The sequence below is a fragment of the Parasteatoda tepidariorum genome, chromosome 3 (genome assembly GCF_982258835.1).
Source record: "Parasteatoda tepidariorum strain Cologne lab strain chromosome 3, Ptep-v5.0, whole genome shotgun sequence".
Lineage (NCBI taxonomy): Eukaryota > Metazoa > Arthropoda > Arachnida > Araneae > Theridiidae > Parasteatoda > Parasteatoda tepidariorum.
The window spans coordinates 61,472,461-61,499,526 of record NC_141757.1 but is presented as its reverse complement, the minus strand read 5'-3'; the positions used below and the strand labels follow the sequence as shown (position 1 = coordinate 61,499,526).

General features: G+C 26.7%; 1 protein-coding gene across 5 annotated transcripts in view; it reads right to left on the bottom strand.

Annotated features, from left to right (window-relative positions):
• The window catches only part of LOC107445000 (uncharacterized), a 42,381-nt gene extending 22,518 nt beyond the window's left edge, over positions 1-19,863 (bottom strand). For 3 of the 5 annotated variants that reach the window (XM_016059302.4, XM_016059304.4, XM_016059305.4), the window contains exons 1-13: positions 19,725-19,863; positions 18,243-18,333; positions 14,388-14,447; positions 14,049-14,117; positions 13,822-13,887; positions 12,811-12,857; positions 11,058-11,147; positions 9,523-9,676; positions 6,952-7,116; positions 6,786-6,853; positions 4,482-4,538; positions 3,890-4,069; positions 2,603-3,234 (exon numbers count right to left, since the gene is read on the bottom strand). In XM_016059302.4, the coding sequence (XP_015914788.1) occupies positions 2,603-3,234; positions 3,890-4,069; positions 4,482-4,538; positions 6,786-6,853; positions 6,952-7,116; positions 9,523-9,676; positions 11,058-11,147; positions 12,811-12,857; positions 13,822-13,887; positions 14,049-14,117; positions 14,388-14,417 (1,558 nt within the window). In that variant the 5' untranslated portion in view covers positions 14,418-14,447; positions 18,243-18,333; positions 19,725-19,863. The other 2 variants (XM_016059303.4, XM_043050861.3) reach the window with 2 other exon arrangements.
• Between the last annotated feature and the right edge of the window lie 7,203 nt (positions 19,864-27,066).

Below are 27,066 nucleotides of genomic sequence, written 5' to 3'. Positions count from 1 at the left end.
GGGAGGGGTGTACTTGATATCGCACATTTCAACTGACCATTGATTCCACATATGATGGACAGGAATGATAAATGCTTTGCAAAATTAACAGTTCTTTGATTCCTTATTCTAGAAATACGTAAGAATTTTAGGTGTTTTTCTTATCTTTTTGCATTTGTATGCGAAAGGATTTAAGCTTGAATGTCCTTGAAAACTATATAATAGAGAGCAACCTATTGACATATATTGCTACTAATCAAGAATACATTTGATAGTATTATAATAATAGTACTTCAATTCCTCGTTTCTGCATTTCTCTTTTTCCAGCATATATTCACCTGTCTTAAGCGTCCCTTTAGAAATGCTTTTGAAACTAGCAGATTCTTACATCTACCAATCAGAAATTCTACAAACGTTTAGAATTTTTTTTTTTAGAAGAATAACAGTAACTCGGGATGTTAATGATGAAGAAAGAAAAATAATAATTTGTTAGTTTTGGAAATGCACATCGAACAGCAAGTTTAATGTCTATGCATCAGTTGCTGAAAATGTTTAAACTCATGGTTCTGTAGGTTCAAGAAATGGCTGAAGAAGTACGAAGTGATACCAATGACGATGGCAAAACAAAGCCACAATCAAAGCCATTATTTGTAGCTGGCCTTAAAGCATTTGAAACAACAAGGAACTTTCTGTATTCAAATGAATTTACAGAAAAGGAACAGTCTGAAAAAAAAAAAAAAAACACAAGAGTTCAAACCAAAATATCCAAGTATTTAAAATAAATAAATTTGATTATTCATCTTTCTTTTGCATTGTGAATATGCTTTGACTACCATATATTTTTCCAAATAAAAGCCTATCTGTGTATAAGTCAAAGAGTACTTTTTTTATTTGCATATTCACCCAAAATTCATATATAAGCTGACGTAAAAAAATAAGGAATGTTACACTTGGAAATAAAAATGTAAAAACCCTCTTCTAGTAACGAAAGATCAGTAACAGTTGGATGGGTAAAAGGAGCATGAATTTTCCGATGCTGTAATTAGATCTTTTAAAAAAATGTAGCATCACAGCAACAATATAATTAGGAGTGAAGATCATTTAGTCTATGAAGAGACAAGTGAAAATAAGGAATCAGAAGTGAGGACAATGTATTGCATCTAGACATTCCGATAACTGAACGGAAATTTGCTGAAATTTATGGAGAATCTGATTCGGAAACGGAATTTATTGGATTTTTTGTCAATTAAGTATTATCATTCACCTAAACATTTGCACGCTAGAAGATTAAAAAATAATTGTGTTCTTTTCAAATTGACTTATATGTGTTAAGTATTCAAAGTTTACAACTTGGCATTCTGTTTTCAACTATTATTTTATGCATATTTATTTAATTTTGTAATGTTTTGCAACATTTACTGAAATTTAAATTAAAATAAAACTATTATCATGCTAAATAAAATTCAACAATTAGTTGGACATATATACTTCAACTACGTTAAATATTAAGACATATTTCCTTTCTAATAAAAAAAAATAAAAAAAAGAGACCCCCCCCTGTTTAAACTACAAAAAATTAGTAACAACGAATAGTTAAAAATTTGCGTCTTTTGCCACCTTTCGAATTTCATGTGTTGCAATAATATTAATATCAAAATATCAATATTTTAAATATCACACAGAAATGCATAACTCTATCTACCGGTTAAAACGATCGAAAAGTTACTTGACTTTAACATAAAATGGTCACAAATAAATTACATTAAAAAGTTAATAATTTAATTGCTGTATTCAGAACTTGCATGTCTAAATAAAAATATCGGAATTTTTAAATAACAATGAACAAAGTAGCAATAACAGCAAAAAAAAAAAAAAAAAAAACTTATTAAAATTTACACTAAAATCGGCACAAATAAAGTTTTTCAAAAAGTAATTTAAATGCATGTTTTAAAACCCATGTGCTGTAATGATATAGTATAAAAATATCAAACTTTTTAAAACTATGCGAAAATATGTCGGAAAAATGATCTAAAAATAAAAGGGATTTAAGATGATAAGACATCATTAAAGAACTTCAAAAAGTGATTTAATTGCACAGTTCAAATCTTGCATGCAGTAATAATATCATAATAAAAATATTGTGATTTTCAAATTCACCTGGAAAAGTGAAGCAACAACTGCCAAAATAAATTTTTTTTCAGATTAACAAAAAAACCATATAGATGTAAGGTAAAATCCGTACAAATTGAGCATGTAAAAAAAAAAAAAAAAAAAAAAAAAAAAAAAAGAAAAAAAAAGAAATTATAACAAGAGATTTTCACTGAATTAAGATTATGCACCAGGCTGCATATCAACAACAGCTGTGGACCGCAGATTATACACCACTATTTTAATCTATTATCTTTCAATATGCATGTTTTTATTTATTAAAAAAGCAGATAAGATAAAAATTTCGAATTCCGCTCAGAATATTGCTTGCAAAACTGCTTAAGATACTTGGATTAAATATATACCATGCAAAGATAGTGATTTAAACATTAAGTGAAACAGGCCTTGCATTAAGAAATGAAAGTAATAAAAGATTCACTAATACTAAGTAGCAATAACTTTTCCTTCAACATACCTTCACTGTGCAGATGGCTATTATAAGAATTGCATTCTGTTGAAGCAGGTAGGTAGTTCATATGACTAAAAAGAGACTCATTTTCTATATTGTTGCTAAAGAGATGATTAGGAGATTGGCTCTTGGTTTCAATCATAGATGGGGCAGCATATGTTTCATTGGGAGAACTATCTTCCTGCAGGTTTGGAGAACTTCCACCCATATTGCCGAAAGAAAGTGGATTGCTATTGCTAGGAGGAGGTGAGGGAGACGAGGAGGATAAGAAGTTGCTGGATAAGCTCCCAAAAGGTGTGAAGAGAGAGGAACTTGAAGAAGATATGGGCGAAGGTGGCAATACTGGACTTTCGCTGCGAGCTATTTTGATGCTTGCAGAGACTGGTTTTGATTGGTCTGTTATATGAACAAAAGTGGTTTGTGCATTTTTATGGTTCATATCTGAAACATCTGAGGTTCTTTCACACGGAGAACTCCCCCTTTCCAGTCGCTTCACAGGGGAATGACCAGAAGATTGTGCAGAAGTTGACTCTTTGTGTTTATTCTTTTGACTTTTCCTTTGTGCTGAACTTTCATCTTTAGTAGAAGTTTTTGACACACTTTGGACAGATTCTGAAGATTTACTTTTGCCTTTTTTGCTGCATAAGAAATAAAAACATTAGTTGAGATTAGTAAATAAATAAAAAAAAATTACATTGAAAACAAGTAATAAAAATAAAATAAAATCTCAATTGATTACTTAGTATCATTGTTTTTATAAATTTTGAAGCAAATACCTTTACCTTTGAATTAAAAGTACAGTTTATATATGAATTTGATAACAGTGTTATAATTGAATTGGAATAAATACAAGTTAAATATTTAATAAAACGCTAGTACAATTAAAAAAAAAAACAAAAAAAAAAAAAAAAAACATGTTAAAACTATATCGCAGTGCTGTGCGATCTCTGTCATACGAATCTTGATCCACTCTTGTTGCCCTTGTTCCAAAAACATGAATTTGTTTTAATGCAAAGTGGATATAAAACTAACATGATGTATAAATGATATTTAATTTCATAGCCCTCTCTACAGCAGTGTTGTCACTAATAAAGTTTCATGTATAGTTAGAATATAACACCTAGTAACATTATTAAGGTACTTAATACTGTTTTTAATAATAATAACAGCTATAAAATTACTAGCAATATAGAATTTGTAAACAAAATATTAAAAAAAAAAAAAGTTTTTAAATAAGCAATCAATAACTATTAACAGCTTTGTCATTTTAATAGCACAGAAATATTGACAAACCTTTTTTGTCCTTCTGACGTGTGTTTATTTTTAAAACGGTTGCTTTTGCCTTCTGTTTTTTGACTTTGTGATGAATCTTTTGTTCTTGTTCGAGATTCTTTAACATTCTGTACTGTACATGGCCAAGATTCTTTAGCAGAACTTGTGGAAATTTGTGGTGTTGGTGATACTGTTTGCTTTCTAAACATATAATAAAACAAAATTAATATTTTTTTTGCTTTTGATTAAAAATATGTTCAAATGGTACCTTTTCGAATAATATTAGATAATTTTAACTAAGTCAAACACAAAAGTATTTAGGAATATTTAAATTAATAATAAATTTACAAACACACACAATTACAGAAATGCACAAATTAGTAATGAAACTGAATAATAAATACTACATCATATACTTGTATCTTGTACAAAGATCATTTGTTATTAATATAATTTGATAAGATATTAATGGCAATAACATTCAGCACAATTACAATCCCTTTGTATGTATTAACAAAATGTAAGCAATAAACAAAAGTAACAAATTTAGAATTGATTTAACTTTAAAAAAAAAAAATGTTTATCTAGACTGATAAACAATATAAATGTTTACCTATTATTGGAACCTAGTATTTGATCTTGTAATTTCTTTTCGTATTCTTGATGTTTACTGTAAATAAATTTTGTATAATTTAAATATTGTTAGTCAAATTAAAGAAAAGATCAATGAAAGAAAAAAAAAACTAATGTATAATTGTCGAACATAATTCATATAGGAATAATGCTCATTATAAAAAATATAAAATTCATTATAATAAGAATATAATATTCACTTTTTATTTGGAAATTCAGCAAAAAATTCAGAACTCTAATATGAGTCAATGGAAAAAATAAGGCAAGTTATGCTTGGAAACCGCCTCTTAAGTAGTAACGGTTGCATAATGGGTAAAAGATGCATAGACCTGCCGAATTTGTAATTAAAAGATAAAAATATAATAGTATTCCTTCCAAATTGTCATTTATATGTGTTTCTTTTTCAATTATTATATTTAGGCATCCAGTTTTCAACTATTATTTCATACATTTTTATGTTAGCAGGGTTCCCACTCAATTTTTAAAAAAAAATTCAAGGACCTGTTTGATATTACAGTTATATGCTAGCAGTACATGTCAACCAGATTTTACAATTACAGAGAAGCAGAAATTGTATATTTTTAAAGCACAATGCTTATTTGACAACAACAAAAAATTATTTATTAAATTTATCAGCTAATAATACAAATGGCTGATAGTTACATTGCTGTTTCAAATCACTTTCATCATTCAAAATGACAAAAAAAAAAAAAAACTTCAATTGACATAGGATCAGTGAAACTTTTCATGAAAAATTTAATGAGGTGAATTAGAATTAATGAAACTGAGTGAATGAATAATACATGTTACATTAAACAAGCATAGTAAATAATTGATAAAGTTTGTGTAATTGCACGGTTAATAAAATATAAATACTTTTTTTTTAATATGTTAGATCAAATTTTAGGTTACAGGAAATGTATATAATTCGATAAAATATCAAAATATATCCATTTAACATATCTGTTTCAATTTTAATAACAATTATCTACAATTATTAATATCTATTTTGTTACTTCAGAATATCAGTAACATATATTTTGAACATAATAAAATCTATAGTAGAAAAATATTTACAGATAACTAAGACTTACCAAGTTTTATTTTCTTGAAAATATATCCATAAAATGTGAAGCGTGATTTTTAAAATTTTGTGAATATGCGTAATTTTCACTAAGCATAATTTTTAAATTGCATTTATACGAAACTAGATATACTATAAGTAAATCAAAATTATGAGAAAGGTGAAGTAAGTCTCGAAGATTGTGTAAATCCCGTATCACAGTGATTTGTAAATTGAATTGTGGTGGATATTTCTTAAATCGAAACAATATGAATAGCAAATAATACAAAACACGCAAACTAACAAGATGTAAATCACAATGTGTGATACATAAATCACTTTAATGTGAATTCTGTTGCGTGATAAGCTAATAGTTTTCCTGTGAATAGTAATTATGATGCAAATTGCAATTCGAAAGGTGCTTCATATAAAACAGCTATGAGTGATTATTAAATCATTTTGATGAGAATTGTGAGTGGTAATTCTTAAACCTCTCTTTTGCAGAACAAAATTTTATTTACTAGTAGTAAAAACTAAATGTAAAAATTTGATTATAAATGATAAAAAATTAATTATCTCTCGTACACAAGTTAAAAGAACAAATAGAATAACAATATTAACCTGTAGTAATAATGAAGTTAACACATTGAACATATTTCTAAATCGATGAAACACATTACATCAATCAAAAACTATGACTACAAAACCTAAAATTTGCTAGAAATTTCAGCTTTCAAAACATCAGAGAGATGAACAATAGTCTGGTGTGAAAAATCTAGGAGAGTTTTGCATTTTCTTTACCTCCTTTCACTTCAAGCATTAAAAATGAAACTATCAGAATTTCTATAATTTTCCTTTGAATTTACTTATTATTTTTTTTACTGCTTTTTTGTAAGAAAGATTAGTATTATTTTATTTTCTAAAAAATCAAGTATTTTTCAAGAACCCTATGGCAGAATTCAAGGAATTTTCAGGGCCCTGATTTTTTCCAACAGAATTTAAGTACCGTGGGAACCCTGGTTAGTAGGTTTGCTTTCCGATATTTACTTGTTATCACTAATGATCAACAAAAGAAGTATTTCTAATGGCGACGTCCTTCTGGAATTTTTCAAAGTTAGTGGTTCCGACTGCAATCCAAACCCCCCAACTTCAGCATAGGAAAAGTTTTTAAAAATTCAGAAGGTATTGTCAGAAATATAAGGTAAATAAAATTTAGCATACCCCTGTTGCATATCTTCTTTTGTAAAACTAGCAGCTTCATCACCAAGTTCATGTAAATACATGCAATCCTAAAATTTACATTAAAGTTACACATTAAAAATTTTCTATCATAATTTTTTCAAACAATTTGAAAGAATTAAATAATAAAAATAATATGGAAACTTACTGTTTTCGGACATTGTTGATTTTTCAAAAAATGACTACAATATTTAGTGGTCCCCAGAGAGGCTTTTAACGTTCTTCCATCAACCTGAATATTATTTACAGACTTAATAGCTCTCAGAGCATCTTCTGGCCTACAATATGTTACATAAGCACTAGCACTTGGGCCCTGAAATATAATATATATGTAGCACACACATATTGAATACACAGCTGAAACTTATATGACTAACAAATTTTAAGTTTTACAATTTAATTTTTGAATAAATTAACATAAGTTTAAAAGGAAGATTGAAACTTATTTGATATAAAATGGAAAAAAAAAATCGTTTTAATGGGATTTTGTTAGATTAAATTGTTAATTTCATAAACTTAATTCCGGGTTTTTATGAAATTTTTTCCTTGTTTCTTTTATTATTTTCTTTTCTGCACTAATGAAGCAAAAGATTTCACTGTCACAAAACTTTAAGGTATCCTAACAAATATACTAAAAATGGGTGTGTTAAGTATTTTTTCGATAAATGACATTTTTAAAACTTATGGGAATAACTTTTTAGTAATATAGCATATAAATCATTAGCATTTAAAAAAAAAAATTGGAGCAAATGAAAATTATCCCAAAAAGCAATTCAAATTTTTAAAATCTATTGACTAATAGTGAGAGTGATTTCTTTTTATATCATTATTTCATAAATTAAATTTTTAAAGTTAAAAATATAAATATATTTTTAATACAAAAATATTGTGACCTAACTTTTACAATTGATCGTCTCAGGCCCACAACACATTCACATTTTTTGCTGTTTCCAAAAACATCAAAATGAATATCTTAAGGTTCTCCAATAGGTTTAGGTTGCAAGCCAGTTCATTATTTGGATTGGATTTATAAAATTTCTAAAATTGGTGCACTACTGATTAAAACTTTGCATCTTTCTACCTGGGCCCACTAGCGCGGATAACATGGAATTCTTATTACAATAGAAAAATTTTATCTTTTCTTTAATTGCACAAAATTCGTTACAAAAAGGACATATCTTAATTATTAATGTATACTTTATATTTTATGATTTACTTTAATGATTTAAATTAAAAAAAAATAGTGAATGCTAATTTAAAAAAGTGAACATAATCCTGATTTAGAATATGAGTTATAATAGTTCACATAATTTACAATAGATCATGAATTTTCTAGATTAAAATTTTTAAATACAAAACATATATTACAAAAGTAATTGTGTATGTATTGATGCTGAATTTAGACAATTTTGAAATACCACATATCCTATATCCTAATTTTTAAGTTTTTGTTGTATAGGTTACCTCCTGAAAAAAAAAAAAAAAAACTAATTATGAAAATTCCTAAAATTAGAAAACATATCCTTGATATGATACATTCGACTTCAAATAACGATGCAATGATACTCCCTCTCAAAGATGCATTAATTAACGCAGCATTCATGCTAAAACTATATCAAGTATTGCCTTTTGTAGATAACAAAATTTTAGTGGGTTAAGGTTTAACATGTTTATCTATATAAATTATAGAGAACAATTTTTTGTGCAAAAATTGGAAAAAATTAGTAAAGTAGTTTCCTTAGTAAAATAGACAGTTATTATGCATCTAGTTTATACAGAGGGCTTAATTTCAGAAAACACTGCTAATATAGTAAAGAAGAAATTTGAAACTATTTAAACAAAGTGCAGTATTCACAAATTAATATTCTAATTTTAAACTTAACTGAAATTTTTTTAACAAAGCTGTAGCAGAATTTTTACAAGAAAATAGAACCAAAACTAATATACTTTGATTCTCATTGACTACTTAATGTTATCATGAATTATGAAATTTGTTATTTTACAGGTGTGATGATGGCATTTTCAGGTTTTGACAAACCCAGTCAGAACTAAATCTGATGCAAAAACAGAAAAGGGAAATATTCATGACTTTAATTTTATTTCGTAACTTCAATCAAATGAAAAGGTAAATAAATGTTCTAAGGAAAAAAATTAACGTATTATACAGAATGTTTATTTTAATATAATTTAAATCCGTAAAATTAGCTATTGTGTGGTGATTTTTATTTAAATATCTTAGGATGCACAATAAATATTTAGTAAATAAATTTTAAAAAAAAATTAAATTTAAAAGCAAAAGGCGCAAGTCTTTATGCATTTATCAAAATTAAAAAAATATAAGACACTTGATATTTACATCAAATTTAATAATTTTAGTTAAAAAAAGTTTATTTTTCAACTTTTTAATGTTTGTGTTGTTATAAATGAATATGCATTCACCAAGAGGAAATTTTCTGAAACTTTATTTTAGGAAAGAGATGTAACTTAGAATGAATTTCAAAAAAATATACATTAAGAATTCTATATATCAGACATTATGCTTTAATTTAATCTTAACAAACATTGTGAAATATGACTTTAACACCATTGATAAAGAAATATCACTAAAACATTTCCCATGTAGTTAAAAATGTGATTTTCTGCATATCAAAGCTCAAAACATGCATTAATTAATTAGAAATAAATAAAAAATCAAACATAAAGAAAGGAAATGACGTACAGTTACCTGGGAACCAGCATACGTTGTACTTTGATTCACAACCACTTTGTGAATCTTGCCAAATTTTCCAAAATAATCGAATTTTTTTAAGACTTCTGGATCAGCTAATCTGGCTGGTAAGCCAACAACAAAAACTAGATTTTTCTGTACAACTCTATAAAAAGAAAAATTTTAATTTTTATTAAAAATAAAATACCAGAAATTCATAAATTTTATAACAAAAATATAAATTTAATAGATAAAGCTTGAACGGGGGGGGGGGGGGGGAGTATAATTTTTGAAGTTTATGTAGATGAGAAGTTCAATATAATTTTCTAAAAATAAGGGGAAATGTTGCTTTGGAACATAAGTAGTTTAGGTTGTTTCTTTAGTAATTTTTTTGTATATGAACATCATATGTTTTAATGATTTTATTTTAATTTCTCAACTTTAAATAGCAGTATTTATATTCAGTATTGTAGCATAAGATGACAAAAAAGGCAATGCATAATTTGATGGAAAAATATTTTGTAAACATTTTAAATTCAAAGATTCGCAAAATATTAGCAAAAAAGCAAAAAATTAGAATATGTACACACAGTTTTATCTATTTTAAAAAGCATTTTTCTGCTAAATAAAAAAAAACTTTTATTCATATAAACATATGTTTGATAAAACATCCTATGAAAGTCAAAATTTTACTCTCTCTTTTCTAAAATTATTATTTTATTGCGAAATAAAATGACTGGCAAAGATATCCTTAAATCTTATGATTTATTTAATTTAATAACAAAGTAATTAAATAATTTCACTTGTAACTTCTATATGTGTGGATTTCTGAATATTCCTCTCTCATTTATTTTATTATTTTTTTTCTGACCTTTCCTTTTTCATTATGTATTCCATTCATCATACATGTATTTATATCTAGTTATTTCATGACGAATCAGTTTTTCTTTTTTGTCTTTCTTAAACTATAAAGTGGTCACAAAAAAATAGCATTATTGTAGCATAAAAATTTATTAATAGAAAAAACATTCAGAATTTTATCTGAAGCTTTTCTGAGAACATATACATAGTACACTTTTTTTTTAAACCAGTGCAAAGAGGCTCTTGCAAAATATTTTTTACAATGGTAGTAAGCTAAAGCAGAAGTTTTTAAAACATTTTACTTTATTAAGCTTTTAGCAGAACTTAATCATGTATTGCACAATTCCTTAAAATCATTTTTGTTCCACAAGAAAAATTAATTTATGAAACTACAGATATTATATAGTTGTTGAAAGGCATGAAGTAGGTTGAAGGAGGGTCAAGCACACATTAACATGCAATGATTCTGTTTTTGCAAAATTGATTTTAAAAAGTTGGAGATTGAGAGTCTAAAAATTATTTTATTTGAGGCACATAAATCTTTCTGCTAATATTCTAATTTTCTGTTCCACATTCTTCAGACTCAAATATTTTTTCTTTCTTTTTTCAAAAGTTCTAAAGTGGTATTTTTCTCGCATGAAGAGTAAATATATTTATAAAATAACAAAGAAAAAAAAAATATTTACCTAACATTAGCTAAATGCTTCCTGCTTTCAGACATTTTTTGTTTTTTTAGTTGGTCTTTCTGTCGTTTTTCATTTTTTATTTTTTGCCACCTACAATATATAAAGGTAATTAAATTTTCTGGAATGAATAAAATTAAATTATAATAATACATACAAGTAAAAGAAATTGGATTGATAAATAAGTTTAGTTGAATTATCTTCAATATTCTAAAATTAACACAGTTAAGCACAATTTATAATTATAAATCAAATCAATTATTAATAAAGAAAGAACAAAATTCTTTTATTATTTTTAACACTTTGAAAGAAATCATACTCAACAACAGATTTAAGGTGAGGTCATATGATTAACAACATTAGTTTACATACATAAAAAAATAGAATGTTTACTGACTTGCTATAATGTTAGATGTTTCTATGTGAAAAAAAAGGAAACGTTTTAGTAAAAAAAGTATTTTTCAAAATAGAATTTTAATTTCAATTTATTTAATTATTATTATAAAGCTAGACAGTTAGAAATTGAATATTTTTAGATTAAATAATTTACCCTTTCCTTATAAAATATATTTAAAAAAAATAAAACAAAGCATTTAATATTTCTGCACTTTTATTGAAAAATTAAAAAGCATGATGACAGGCTTTTAACCCTCTGACTGCTCATCCCGCGATTTCCATGGGCAACTCAATTGTAGCAAAATCTGCTCATCCCGCGATTTCCATGGGCATGTGTTTTTCTTCCTTTATTGATGAGCGCACCCCGTTTATTCCTCGTTTCAGCAGAATTAGACGTTTAATTTACGTTTTGACCAACAGATGTCGTTAGTTGTCCACTAAATCGCCGTATTTTAAAGCGCATAGTGTAAAGCAAATTTTTAAAGCGTCTTCGATCCAAAAATGGAGCAGTCAGAGGGTAAAAACCTATTAAACAAAAGCACACTTTAGTTGAAAAAAAAATTCTAAATATTGGAGCTAAGTATTTAAAGGAAGGTTTCATGCATTTAGAAATAAAGTTTTCACTGTTAAACAGAAATATTTTGGTCAGAAAAAATATTTTGCTATACTAGCACAACAGAGTAATATTTAACTGCAATGAAAAATTATTTCTTTTCCACTATATTCAGTGTTTTCACTACAGAGCGAGAATTTCGCATATTTCCTTCTCTTCTCGCATTAAAAAATTATTACTGCTAGAAATTTGCGCATTCTATAAATCAATTGCAAAATTCGTAAATTTCTCGCATTTTGGAAAAAGCTTAGAATTACGCCATTTAGAATAAAATCCGTTTCACTTTTCTTCCTGGATCTTTTATTATTTTCAACATCTGCCCCGTTATCTAGCTTTCCTATTTGCCAGTATTGTTCAGAATCTTTTCGAACAACAGAACACAACCACAGAAACCCTTTCAGAACACATTTCTCTGCAACCATGTGTTTACAGTAGGTTAGGTTTCTTCATGTAAGACGTTCAAATTTTTTATGTGCTAATGTAAGATGAACAAATACCTTGAGGCAAAATCTTCTATGATGATGCACCAAAAATATTAAGAGCTTTAAAAAATAGAAGACGTTAAAAATGTATTATAATTGAAGAAAAAAAATTTTTTTTTTCAAGAGTTTTTGTGTTTCTTTATCTTTTAGAAATCTCACTTAAGTTTTTGAAATCTCACCCTGTTTTTGAGAAAGGGTGAGAAATTCTCACCCATTTTTTTTCTATGATGAAAACACTGATATTACAGTATTAAATGCTACTTACTCTTCTACTGTGAGTGGTTTAAAGTCTGCAGGATCTTCAGGATATTGCTGAAATGAAAAAAGAGAGGACCCCTGTCATTATTTTTTCATTTTTAATAAGTTTAAATTTACAAATATAATAACACGACTTATTTGTACCTGTTACTCTTTACGTAAAATTAGAAACAAAATTATTTAAATGCATTAAACTAAATTATATACTTTTTTATGGTCAACTATTTTTGGCTCATGTTTACTGGTATTACTTACGTCACATGCCAAAAATGTTAACAGATATTGCAAGGCTACCTAATTTTAAATTCGCTTATAAAATAAGTCATTTTATAATACTACCAAATATACATTTCAAAAATAAAAAGAAACTGCAGATATTTACCACAGACTACAGTTTTATTACTGCTTTACGCTAATTTCATAAAAATCAAGCTATATACGTACATAAAATTATCATTTAGTAATGCTAAACATGGCAATAGCCCTTTACCTTAGAAAAACATCAGTGTAAGGAATACGGGGCAATGGTCCCTAATTTCTAAAAATTACTTATTAGAAAGGGACAATACAACTTAAAGTATAGACTTTTATTAAGCAAAACACTTTTGAGTCAACAAAATTTGAAATCAACTAAGATTGGGACAAAATAGTGATAACCATACTCTTACCAAAGGTGAAATTTTTAAATCAAACTGTTCTTTTGCATTTTTTACAGATAGGTATGTATGTATTAAGAATTTCTACTAGAAAACAGCCCAAAATGCAGAAATATCTAATTGCCAACATAAAAATCACTGTAACTTCACCACAATTCCTTAACAATTTGAAAAAGGCTTATCTTTAAATTGCTCGAAGCTTTTTAATGAATAACTGTTAACCACGTTTTAAATGATTGTGATAAAACATTTAGGAAAGAGTTTAACTATCAATATCAAAATAAAAATTTGATAAAAATGTTTAAAATTGTCTTTGGCAATATGATTGCTTAATAGAATAGTTATTAAATGATATAATTTACCTTTCTACACGCGGGGCACAATCCATTTTCATCTGTTCGAATACGGTGCCAACAAAATCTGCAGATCTGTAAGGGAAAGAAAAAAAAACTTATATTTCTAGATACAAACAATAAAAATTATTCCCTAGCATTCAATTATGGTTACAAAAGGCAAGAATTATTTAAAATAACTGGTCTACTAATAAAATGTTACAAGACATAAGAACAGAATATAATAATTAGCTAACCTGATAACCACATGTGCAAGGGAAGAAGTTGAAATCATCCATCTCAAAAGGTTCCATGCATAACGGGCACTAAAACAGTTTTTGTCAAGAATAAATTATAATTACCAAAAACTTTAACACAATTTAAACTATGATAGTAAAATATTCCTCCTAAAAATATAACAGAGGTTTGATTAAAAAACATTGTAATTCAATGTGCTAAATTAGAGACTTTTTAAGACATTTCACAAAAGTTGTTTAAGTAAAAAACTTTAGATGTAACTTTTTATAAAATTAAGAACAGAGCTTTTTGAGTAGAAATATAAAAGTAATTAATCAGTAAAATGTAAGAAACATTACCTCGAGGTTTTGATCATCGTGGACTGACATTGTAAAAAAAGACTTGGAAGTATGACTAATCTGAAATAAAATATTAAATATGCTTTTATTATTTGACTATCACAAGAATTTGAAAAATATTATAATGCAGGAAGTTAAACATTACTTTTATCAGTTAAACAATAAAAAAATATTCACCGGGTATTCAAAATATTCATATAATATTAAAACAACTTTGTTTTAAAAAAGGAACTAACAGTTTATTATTTATTAATCTCCATTACACTCTTTGCAAATTAAATATTGCTTAAACATAAATGGTGAAACAATAAGTTGCCTGCAAATACAAGTATTTAATTAGAACTTTGTTTTAAAAACACATTTAGTCTTTTATGTCAAAGATATGATGCACAAATAAATTATTTTCAAATAATACAAAATTACAAAGTCCATTCAAATTATTATGATCACCTGTCAACAGCCATAATCAACATTTTTCACAACATAGACTGTTGCAAGATGCATAGAAAGACAGCAATTGAGATTATGGAAGCGATTCACAGAGGTGTAAAGCCTAACTGTGCAGTCAGTGTTTAAGGTCAGCTGCATTTAGTCAAGGATGCATGATTTTTTATTTTTATATTATAACCATTGTTGAACAGCCGACCCAATTTTGGGTTTACAACTACTGATGTTCAAATCCGTACCCTTGCAATTTTGAACCAAATCCAGAAGACAAAGAAACTCCTGGATCAGCACCCACAGAGGTATGATTTATTATGGGAACATGGAGGATTTTGAGACTCGATAGATTTAATTTGCAGCAGCAACCATTTACTACACGGGGAGACTTCGGCCAGCGGGGATCAAACCCACGACCTCTTGGACATGGGCCCAGTGCCCTACCAACCAGACTATTCTAGCCTTTTAAGGATACATGATTGAACAAGTCAAGCAGTATAATGCGTGAAAAACGTAAAAAAAATCATACTGAGATTGCAAAATTACGTTATTATGCACTTGAGGAGATGCACAGTACTCTAGTGCTAAAAAAATAGGCAAAATTATAACGAAATTTTAAATGTATAAATTTTTTTTCTCTTTTATTAGAGACTGAAGTAGAAAATTAGAATAATTCTGACCATCATCGTTGCTTTTCCTTGATACAAATGTTTAGTAACTTGCAATTAGAAACTTATGATTTTTCAAACATATTTTTTTTTAAATCTTTGTTTTGTTTATTGGTCATATTAATAGATTGATACAGAGGTAAAAAAATTATATTTTAAACAGGGACCTGTTTTTAGTAAAAAGGGACTAAATTTAAAAGTCCTAGGTCCTAAGGACCTGCAGTTTTCAAAATTTAGCAAAATCTTTGGCAATGCCAATAACTTTAGACAGAGCCATTTTGCAATGCACAGTATATACTTTATTAAGACAGCAAAAAATTTAGCAGTTTTTAATTATATAGTTTCAACTTCAATTGCTGCCTTCAATAATAGGCTTTTTTTTTGGTAATTGACAAAAATAGACAGTGGTCACATTGAGTTTTAAGATAGCTAATTATAAATTGAGCAGAAAAGATATTAATTTATAATACAATATTCTGGCTTATTTTTATACTTTAATACATTAAAATTAGCAGAAAAGTAATCATTCAGATAAAATCAGAATGAGAAAGCTAGCTAAAATATCATTACAAGAAATAATAGAGAATGAAAAAATATTAATTATGCGTGGTTGAAACGATAATTTAAGTAATGACGGAGGTTCCAAATAGTTGAATGCACATTAAGTTGCGAAATCTATCATAACAATAGAATGGATCATTCTATTTCAAGTAACAAACAAGGTGAGATAAAAGAGTTAATAGAATTAAAATAAAATAAAAAATACATGTTGGTTGACAAGAAAGATAAATAAAGTCTACAGAATTTAAAGGGATGGTTTAATAACAATGGATCTATTTAATGCTGAAAATGATATTTTTCTTTGTATTCTTTAATCAATATTTTAAATTTACTCAAATAACAATTAAATAATACCATTAGTAATGCACAGGGTTGGACTTTTTGCCGGCAAAAAGGGTTTTTTGCCAGGACAGTGGCAAAAACCTGGTAAAAACCGGCAAAAATCAAATGATCTAAATTGTTGATTAAATATTATTACAAAATACTTGAAACAAATTTAAATCAATCATAAGGAGTAATAATTTTAATAAGATTTAAAGAGCAGAGAAGTCATAGCCACAATTGATGCTAGTGAAAGGTGGTGGAGAGTGCAAAATTCTTGTGAAATTTCCAGAGAATTTTGTTAATTAATGTCTCATTTACACTCATGTCCTTCTAGTAGTGCTGCCATTGAAAGAGCGTTTTCGAATTTTTCATTTGTACATTCTAAAATTCGGAATAGGTTGACTGTAAATAATGTTTCAAAACTAGTGTTCGGTTATGCTATGTTGAGACAACACAAATTTTATTGTGATGATGATAAATTATTGAATTTGAACAAATTTAAAAAATTACATTGATACTTGTATATTTTAATTAACTACACATGTTGATAGATATTTTATGCTTTTAAGTTCATTTCACTGGAAAAAAAGAGAATAATCACTAATTTTCCGATCAATAATGTTTTAAACTACTAAAATGATATATTAATACATTATGGTTTAATTATGGAATAATTATTTGATAATTTTCTTTAATTATATATATTTATAGTATATATTTCAATTTTAGGAATAATTTTTTTATCAAAAATGTGTTTTTGTCCTCTCATCTTGGAAAATATAGGTTTCTGCCACTTTGCTTGGCAAAAGCCTGTTTTTGCCATGAGGGTTTTTACAATGGTTTTTTCCACCTGCGCCAAAATCTTGCCAACCCTGGTAATGCAAGATATGATTTAGATATGCCTTACTTTTTGAGCCCTTAAATTGGAAAGATAAATGAGAGGTCAATTTATATAAGGGTTATACTTATACAAAGGTTATACTACTGAACTTAATTGAAGAAGTTTCCCCTTAAACATACTAAATGGCCCTTAGTATGAAAAATTTAACTGATCTGTATGAAAAATACAAAGGCATGAGAAGTAATATATATTAACTTGAAATAAACCCTTGAGTACATAAGGTGCAATTTTGAAGAGGTTTACATTATTTGAGAAATCTGAAATGTCTCAATTGCATTGGTCATTCATTTAGCTTGAAGTAGCATTGTATTTTCTTAAAAATTTGTTTTTCAATAAGCAATCTTTAAGGCATGACTTATACAACGAATACATACAAAACCAGGGGTCTGTCTAGGTTTTTCTGAAAGGTACCCATTTTGTGAAAATTTAGACATAATTTGTGAAAAATTAAAAAGTATTTTAAAAAATCAACACAAAAATATGGTAAAAATATGGATTTATCATTTCTTAAGGGATGCAAAAATAAAATTTTAAGAAAAAGTATTTTGTGAAACTACCTTTTTTCCTAAAGTTGAATTTGTGAAACTACCGTTTTCCTAAAGTTGAATTTGTGAAGGTACCGCTAAACGGTAGTAAATTCGGCCTGAACAGACCCCTGAAAACCCTTCATCTTCAAATTTAAAATAAGACATCAACTAACAGATCTACTTCAACACAGAAAATAGGAGTATTTAAAAGTTAGATAACTAAATATTTTAAATTCAGATAACATTTCGAATGACTTTGAGATTGAAATAGTTTCATTAATCAATTAAAATAACAGTTTATTAAATAAATAACAAACACATTAATTCAAATTTAAAAAAAAATCTAATTTACATACAGTAAATAAGGGGAAATATTTTATATACAAAATAACATAAAATTAAATTAAAATAAATAAGGCATTAAAATTTATACCTTAGAATTTGCCAATCACTAATATAATGTAAAATCAGCGAAGGTTTTAACTCGATAATTTCAGAACTCGTACAAAAAGAAATATCTATATCTGAAAAGAAATCATTATAAACATGTTGAAAATAATTTTTTTCTAAGTTATCAATGAAAAGATAAGGAATTTCTGAAATACATAACAGAAAACAAAATTTATTATTTATATTCTATTTGAAATAGGGTGAAATTGTTTCCATATTTAATGCATAACATGTGGAATAAAACTGTTTCATTATTCTCCTCAAAATAAACTATTAAGCAATATAAAATCACAATATAAAGTAAAAAATATCTTTCCTCACAATTATGATGACTCATTAAGTTTTTATCACCCATAGAATAATGATTTACACAGATGCATTGTAAACATTTATGCATCTTGAAATGCCAATAATTTTATTTGAAATTCAGTTCAAATTAATAAAGAAAATCATTGTAAAATACATTGAATTCAGCAAGGACAATGACATTAAAAAGATCATAATCACAATAGCTGTGACATTGATAACTAGCAAAGTTTTAAATTTAGTAGATTAGAAGCATTTGCTTATGATAGGAATAAAATGAATTACACATAAATTAAAATAGCATTAATTAATTATTAAAATTATCAGATTTGAACAGGCAATCACTATACATTGAATTCAGTTAGGACATTGACATTAAAAAGATCTGAATCACAATAATAGCTGTGAAATTGATAATTAACATTCAAAGTTGCACAAACTTGTTTGTGTCGTAAAATATTAGATTTATTACAGGTGTTTTAAACGTAATTCATAAAATGAATTTAATGATTAACATAATATTTACAAGATCCCATCATACATTTAGAAAGAAATGATGTAGAATATTCCTTGAACAACTTAAATTATCAAATTAATAAAGAAAATTAATTGAAGTTATACATTAAGAAAATCTTAACTTAAGAAAAAAAGCCTTTGTTTGTTAAGTACTACGATATTGATGTCAATTGCTCGAAAATATTTCAACAAGAAAATAAATTTAATTTATACAACTTCCTAAGAAATTTTAATTCTTTCACTTAAATGAACGATTATTTAGTACAAAGTAAAAGGCTAAAAATAAGGTCATATTAGGATATGTTTACATGTCAATAAATCAAAGTTAGCATATGCCAAAGGTATAGGTAAGCCTTATTTATATCGTGATCAGTATTGGATAGGTAGATTGGAATTGAATCTAATTGAGTTAAGATATAACGTTACAATTATGCTTTATTTAATGAATATAGACGAATTCTTATTCGGCCTGATTAAAAAAATTGTAAACGTCCTAACTTGGCAACCTTACGATCTGATTCATTCATTAACCCATTTAGATCCTAGTTTATGAAAAATGAAAAAAAACTAGTCAGTTATTAAATTATTGTTAACGACCATTAATTTTTTTATTATTTTGAGCTTATTTAATTAGATACTTAACCACATATATTTATCGTAGTTCCAGATACAACCTCACTTGTCAAGTCTATCAACTATAGTTATGGTTTCTTTGCGCAACGATCTGCGCAACTAACCCGGATGAATAAAATATTTTTACACTACGTCTACATGTACATCACTGATCATCAACATCATCATCTGATGAACAGGTCGAATTTCAATCAAAAACAAATATAATAAGCGATTTTATTATCGAATATAAGTAATTACTATGCTTAAGCCAATTACATTTGATAATGATTTTGTTTACAATAAATAAAAAGAAAATTCAATAAAAAGTAGATTTAAATGTACCTCAGCAGTTGCTTTAATTAAATCATGAAGTTTTAATGCACGTGAATATTATATATCACTCAAAATTTTTGAAATTAAATAATTTGTTTTTAGTTTGATTACAGTATGATTACTCCTGATTTTTAGTTTTAAAAGAAAAGTCTAGATGTCGCTGTAGTTTCGACATTTGTCTTGCTTATTTGTTTCTGGGGATTCGGGACGCAGTGTTTTCTTACTTTGTGTGTTCTTTTAAGCTTGGAAACTATTCGGAACTCTAGACTGCGTTAAGCACAGCTCCTAATGGATGAAAGTTAGGATAAGAATTTAAAACATATTTTTGATGATCAAAATGAGAAAAATGTTAGTGATTGAAATGGCCTACAGGTAGCGTTGAGCAGTCTCTTTACCTATGGCAACACTCTACATGCTTTCACCATTAACGTGTGGCGAGTCATAGAAGAAGGAAGTGACATAGTTTTTGTCTTGATTTTCAAATAGATTAAGAACTTTTAAGTTAGGAAACTCCATGGAACTGAAAACTACATTAAACATAGTTCTGAAAGAAAGCATTATGGAAATTAAAAATTTCTTTTTTTGATAGTTAAATGCGGAAATTATTAAGAAAGGGGAAAATATCGCAAGGGAAGGGAGTTGGGTCAAGACATGGACCCCAAACCTCGCAGCTTTTGAACACGGACGGTGACGTCACTATTCCCCGGAGTCTATTCTATACCACCGTCCGATAGTAAAACAAATTCCAAACCTCGCAACTCCCGAAGAGAGCGGTGAAGGGAATCCCAGCCCTCGAACAAAGGTTCGGACCCTCCCCCTAGGAAGTGACGTTTTGTATCGATAGTTATAGGAAAGTGACCAATGGCTTTTGTTTATCCTTTAATCGTTCTCCCTTCGCTTAGGGGTCGTGACCTCAATCCCAGAGTTTACAGTGTTCTTTCAGAAAGAGAATGTATTCTTCTTTCATTTTGACAGTTACATACATAGTCTAAAATAAATATCTACATATTTTAATCTTTGATCTTTCTTCAAGAATTTAATATGTAGTATTCATTTTAAACTTGTTTGCATTATTGTATTTATTATTAGAGAATCGATTTACTTATAACTATATTTACTAACAGTTTGCCAAAAAAAAGAAATATTCTTAAAATAAAAAATAATACGTCAAATAATACAAATCCAATACATCTTTATTTATTACCTTTTCTAAAAATCACACTTTGAATGTTGTTTTAAATATATGTAATTGAGTCAATCAGAAATTTTATCACTAGATTATGAAACTTTGGAAATTATATGTATATTATCGAGTGCTTTTAGATTTAAAGAACTAATGATTAATAAAGGTTATTTAATTTCACAAAATTTTGCAATTTTCTATTTTTACTTATTTTATTATTTATAAAATTTTTATTATATTTATGATTACTTCATTACCTTCTATTATTTATAATTATTATTTTTTTTTATTATTTGCAATTGATAAAATGTGTAGCTTTATACTTTATAACACTAAAATCTTTTAGTTTTAAAGCTACAATAAGTATCAAAATAACGCGCAATAAATAAACTTTAATAAATCGGTAGAATGCATGAAATAAACTTTAAACTAGCATTTTTTAAATAATTGTTAGTTTAAATAATCTTAAAAAAAATTTGCTTTACAATTTTAAAAGAAACTGCTCTTTCAATTTTTCGCTTTCTTTTTTGTTATGATTCCTCTTTTTTTTTCTTTTTTTTTCGCAATTGCAGACTTATAGATTTTAATAACTGTAAGTTATTTTTTCAAGAAAAACATTATTTTCTTCTTTTTTATAATATTTTTTTTAATAAATTACAATTCGCAACTCAAACAATGCAATATTTATTTTTCAAATTTAATAATTTATCTCTTTTTTGCAAATGGTATTTTCAATCGTTATGTTATATTGAACTAGATTTGGAAAAAAATTCTCTGCAATGAATTTTTTGCCTTACATTACCCTCTTACATTAAACCCAACTCAGAAGACAAGGATGCCAAGTAGTTGTACTTTATTTAAGAATTTCATGCTAGAGTTATTAGTTACACAATTTCACTATTGTCGTTCTAACCATAAGGGCAGTTCGTGATTTTTATTATATCACAAATTCGTTTTTAAAGTTTAACTCGTTACAAGTATTTTTAATACTTTCAATTAAACACATTTTCAATTTCAAAATGTTCTCAATTGTTTTTATATTTGATGCTGGATTTTATTTTTTTTGCCTTATCATTTACCATTGTGTATGTAAATAAATTATGAAAAAGTAATTCGGAAAAATATTTGTTTTAAGTGCCACATAAATTTGTAAGAGACTTTTTGAATTAGAATTAATTGCATCAATGAGGATAACTTAAAATATTATTCGAATAATACCAAAAAAAGATTAGTATAATAATTACCAATGAATACAGGTAAAACAGAATATATTAGTTAATATTTAAAAATTAATAATACTTAGCAAATTATTAATACTTAACTAATATTTATAAAAAAAATCTCAAAACAGAGAAAACAATTATGCTTGATTTTTTCTCTCCCTAAAATTTGTAATACTAACAACAAGTATTTTCAAAAATTCAAATGTCAAACAACAGCTTAAGAAATAACTAAAAAGTTTTCTTTAGTCTAGAATTTTTTTAGTACAATTTTTAAACAAAATATTTAAAACAACGTGATATTTTTTAGAAATTTTTTAATGTTTATTTTAACAATTTTTTTTTCATAAAATATTATATAATTTTTAAAAAACAAATTTTTGAGTATATTTCGATGTCATAATTATAAGACTAGAAATATAAAAAAAATTTTCTTGGAATATTGAGAACAGGAAAATTCAGCAACTTTAAAACAATTAATTCAAAAACAATTTTATTAAAAAAGTTTTCTTTCTTTATATTCCGGTCTTTTTATTATGCTCTTATATGGAATCCAACTCAGAAGACAAGGGTGCCAAGTTATGAGAACTTTGTTAGAACTTTTGGGAGTTAGAACTTTTAGTTATACATTTCCATTGTACAGCAATGGAAAATGGTCTAGCCATAAGGATTATTCGTGATTTTATTTTATCACAAATTAGTGTTAGTAGTTTAGCTCGATGCAAATATCAACTAGTTTTTATTGCACACATTTTTAAGAACAAAATTTTCTCAATTGTTTTTCTGATTGACGCAGGATATTTTTTTCTTATGATTTACCATTCTGTATATAAATAAATTATGCTAAAGCAATTCAAAAGAAATTCTCTCTTTTTACACGTCGCAAAAATTCGAAAAAAGCTTTTTGAAGTAGAATTAATCGCATACATTAAGATAATTTAAAGTATTACTTGAATAAAAACATAATAACGCTAGTTTAATAATAACAAATAAATATAAGTGAATATGTTTAGAATAACTTAGCTGATACTTAATGGAGAATCTCGAAACAGAAAAGAAAATAAGTTTTTTTGCCACCCTAAAACTTATTACTTACCATTTTATTAAAGGAGTTATTATTTTAAAAAGATCAAATGTCAAACAGAAGATTAAGAAATAACTCTAAAACGCTTTTCTTATTCAATTGCTTTTTTAATGCTATTTCTAACAAAAAAAAATTTAAAAAAGGTGATTTTAGAATTTTTTTAATCTTAATCTTAACAAATTTTATTCCTAAAAATAATAGATAATTTTTCAAAAAATAAATTGTCGAATATATTTTGGCATTATAGATAGATATAAGAGTAAAAATATCTTTTTGTCTTAGAAAATAAAAGATGAAATTTTCGCATTTAAAGTAAGAACAGAAAAATAAAAAAAATAATAAAAATGTTTCTTAATTATGCATCTAAATTTAACTGCAACTTAACAATAATTCAAAAACGATTATATAGAAAACATTTCCTCTCTTCATATTCCATGCTTTTTATTACCCACTTATATTCTACCCAACTCAAAAGACAAGTGAAAATAAATGAAATTATGCTTCTTAATTATGCATCTAAACTAATCAACTACTTTATAAAAATTACAAAACCGATCATATTCTAAAAGCTTCAGTTCTTTCAAATCTCTGATAGAAAATTGCATAGCGGATTAAAAATAAGCATACAATTTATAATAATTCTTATTTAAATTTTATACGATTTAGTTATAGTAATCTTTTTTATTTATTTGGCACTAATCTCAGTCATAACTCACCAATTTTTTAAAGAAAAAAATTCCATTTTTTTTCTGCAGATATTTTGAAAATATTACGAGGTAATTAAAATAAAAGTTAATAAAAACATGGCAATAATTATACTAAACATATTATGGCTAAGAATACACAAAAATTTGGAACAGAAAAAATGTTCACGTTTTATTTAAAGTCGTGCAAGATTATTATAGATTTTATTCTAAGTTTTGCTAGAAACCGAAACTAATTATTTAATCCATTTATTATTTGAAATGATAAATTTGTGAGAGAAAAAATTATGTCTGAAATATATTCATAAAATATCTAGGTAAATGATTATAAAAAATCATAAAATATCTGGGTAAAAATTATCTTTGAAATTGGAAATCTAATTTAATCCCAGCGTTAAACGCATCCTATTCGAACGTTCGAATCGCTTTCACCAGCAAATTGTTAGGTGAAAGCTTTCCGATAGATGGGAGGAAAAATGAAGATCGCAGCCCGTTAGCAAAATCCGTTCGAAAGCGCGAGGTTTCAGGTTTTCCCTAGGAGTAGAAAAGTGACGTCAAACTGACGTCATTTTTCTCTTCCTAGCTCGTTCGAAGTCTGCGAGGTTTGAGCTCATGGAACCGGTCATCTCCCCAGATGGCGTATTCAAGCGTTGCGATCACGAATTATAGAAGGAAAGGAAGAATATTATAGAAAAATATATATACATTGCAGAAATGGACATCCTTCATTCAGAATAATGAATAATTATTCGAAATCTTCCTGAATAATAAATAAAGATTTATTCATTAGTTAGAAATATTTTGAATAAAGAATAAATCATTCATAATTTGTAATAATTATTCTTTATTCATTAGTCAAAAAAAAGCTAATAATTTCACTGCTCAACAGAAATGGGCACGGAATACTCTACAATTGTAACAACTACAAATAAAAAGTACATAGTAATAAACTACTTGCAATCATTTTTATAAGTTGCAAGTATTCAGATAAAAAGTTATTTCAGTTAAAAAGTTCTTATGATTACCTGTGATCACAAGAATGCGTGACAACAAATCTTTTATTTCAAGCAATTATTGTAATCAATATGGGCGATTATAAGCAGTCATTATCTAGCAGTTATTATCAGTAATCATAATATAACGATTATAAGTAATCTCAAATACGAATAATTGTAAAAATAGTTACAGCACGAATACAGAAATATGTTGTACAATCATGCGCACTTAACTACTCTGTATGTTTATCCATATATAGCACAAGCGAGCACTGTATATTAATGATAGCATGAATAAGTAAAAAATAATTGAATGTTTATATGCTTACATACATTGTTATTGCATAGTATATCCATATTTACTTACATTGTATGTAGAAGTGTACGTATAATGTATAAATTATGTATACATGTATACATAACTAGTACACACACTGCATGTTAGTATGCATGTGTGTTCATATATATATATATATATAAAATATTTAAAAAAAAAATTCTTTTCAAGTATTTTTATAAAATTTTTGAGACTTCAAATTTACTTTTATATAACATGAAGCATAGTTCAGAGAAATGTTTACATGACAAAAAAGCGTTTAATTTTTTTAAGTTGAAAATATATTTAGGAATTTAAAATAAGATTATGGTTTGCTTTCAAAAACGATAAGAAATTGAGTTTTATTGTTATTGGAACAAATTTTAAAATGAACTTAAATAACTAAATTGCTATAAACTTCTTTTAAACACAACTAAGTATAAGAACTGATATAACAATAATGTTACGCTGGAGTAAGTTTAAATAACATAAAAATAAATATTCATACCTGTCTTAATTTTATGGCTAAATTCTTAATATAAAATGGTGTGTAAACGATGTTTTGCATCTCGGTTCGTGGAAAGACATAGCCTTGATGCTAAACGGGTTTTACTTACATACACGTAATGTGTGTACATACATATATTGTAAATACATATATTTCTCGTGCATGCACACATTTATACATTATATGTTCTTGTGTACATGCATACATTGTCTATACATACGTATGATGCAAGTGCATACGATGTTCATAGATATGCGCGTACATACATATGAACATTAAATACTCGAGCAAACCATATATGTCTGTACATGAATTTTATATGCATAAATATGTACATATATCGTATGTATAAACCAATTTCTTACATACAAAGTATGTACATACTTACATTCATACTATAAATGCATCTGCGTGCATAAATACACGCATACGTACTTACATATATTATCTACGAAATACCATGCATGTTTATATGTATATTATATGCAAAATTATGTACGTATAATGGACGTAAAAATAGTGTTGTGCATATATACGTATATTGTATTTACATCTGTACATTCATACATATATCTTATATGCATACGTACATACATACATACACGTGCATGCATACGTACAAATATTGTCTGAGTTTAAGATGTATCTATGTGCACGTATGCTACATATACATGTATACGTCCACATACATACGAACTTGCATGCATTACTCGTACATTAATAAATTGTATTTATATACGTACGTTTATTCTACGAACATAAAAATATGTTAAGACATACATATATGAACTGAATAAGAAGCATATGGTATGCAATCGTAATTACTTGTAATCGTATATTTTAAATGCATATACTCGCAATTACTTGCAATCACAATTGCATGTATAATCAATGCAATCATATATTTTGCATCATATATTTGCAATCATATATTTTGATTACTCAATCATAATCACTTGTAATCGTTTCTTATTGTGATTACAAGTAATCGTAACATAATTTTATTCGTGATTTATGTACGTATTTT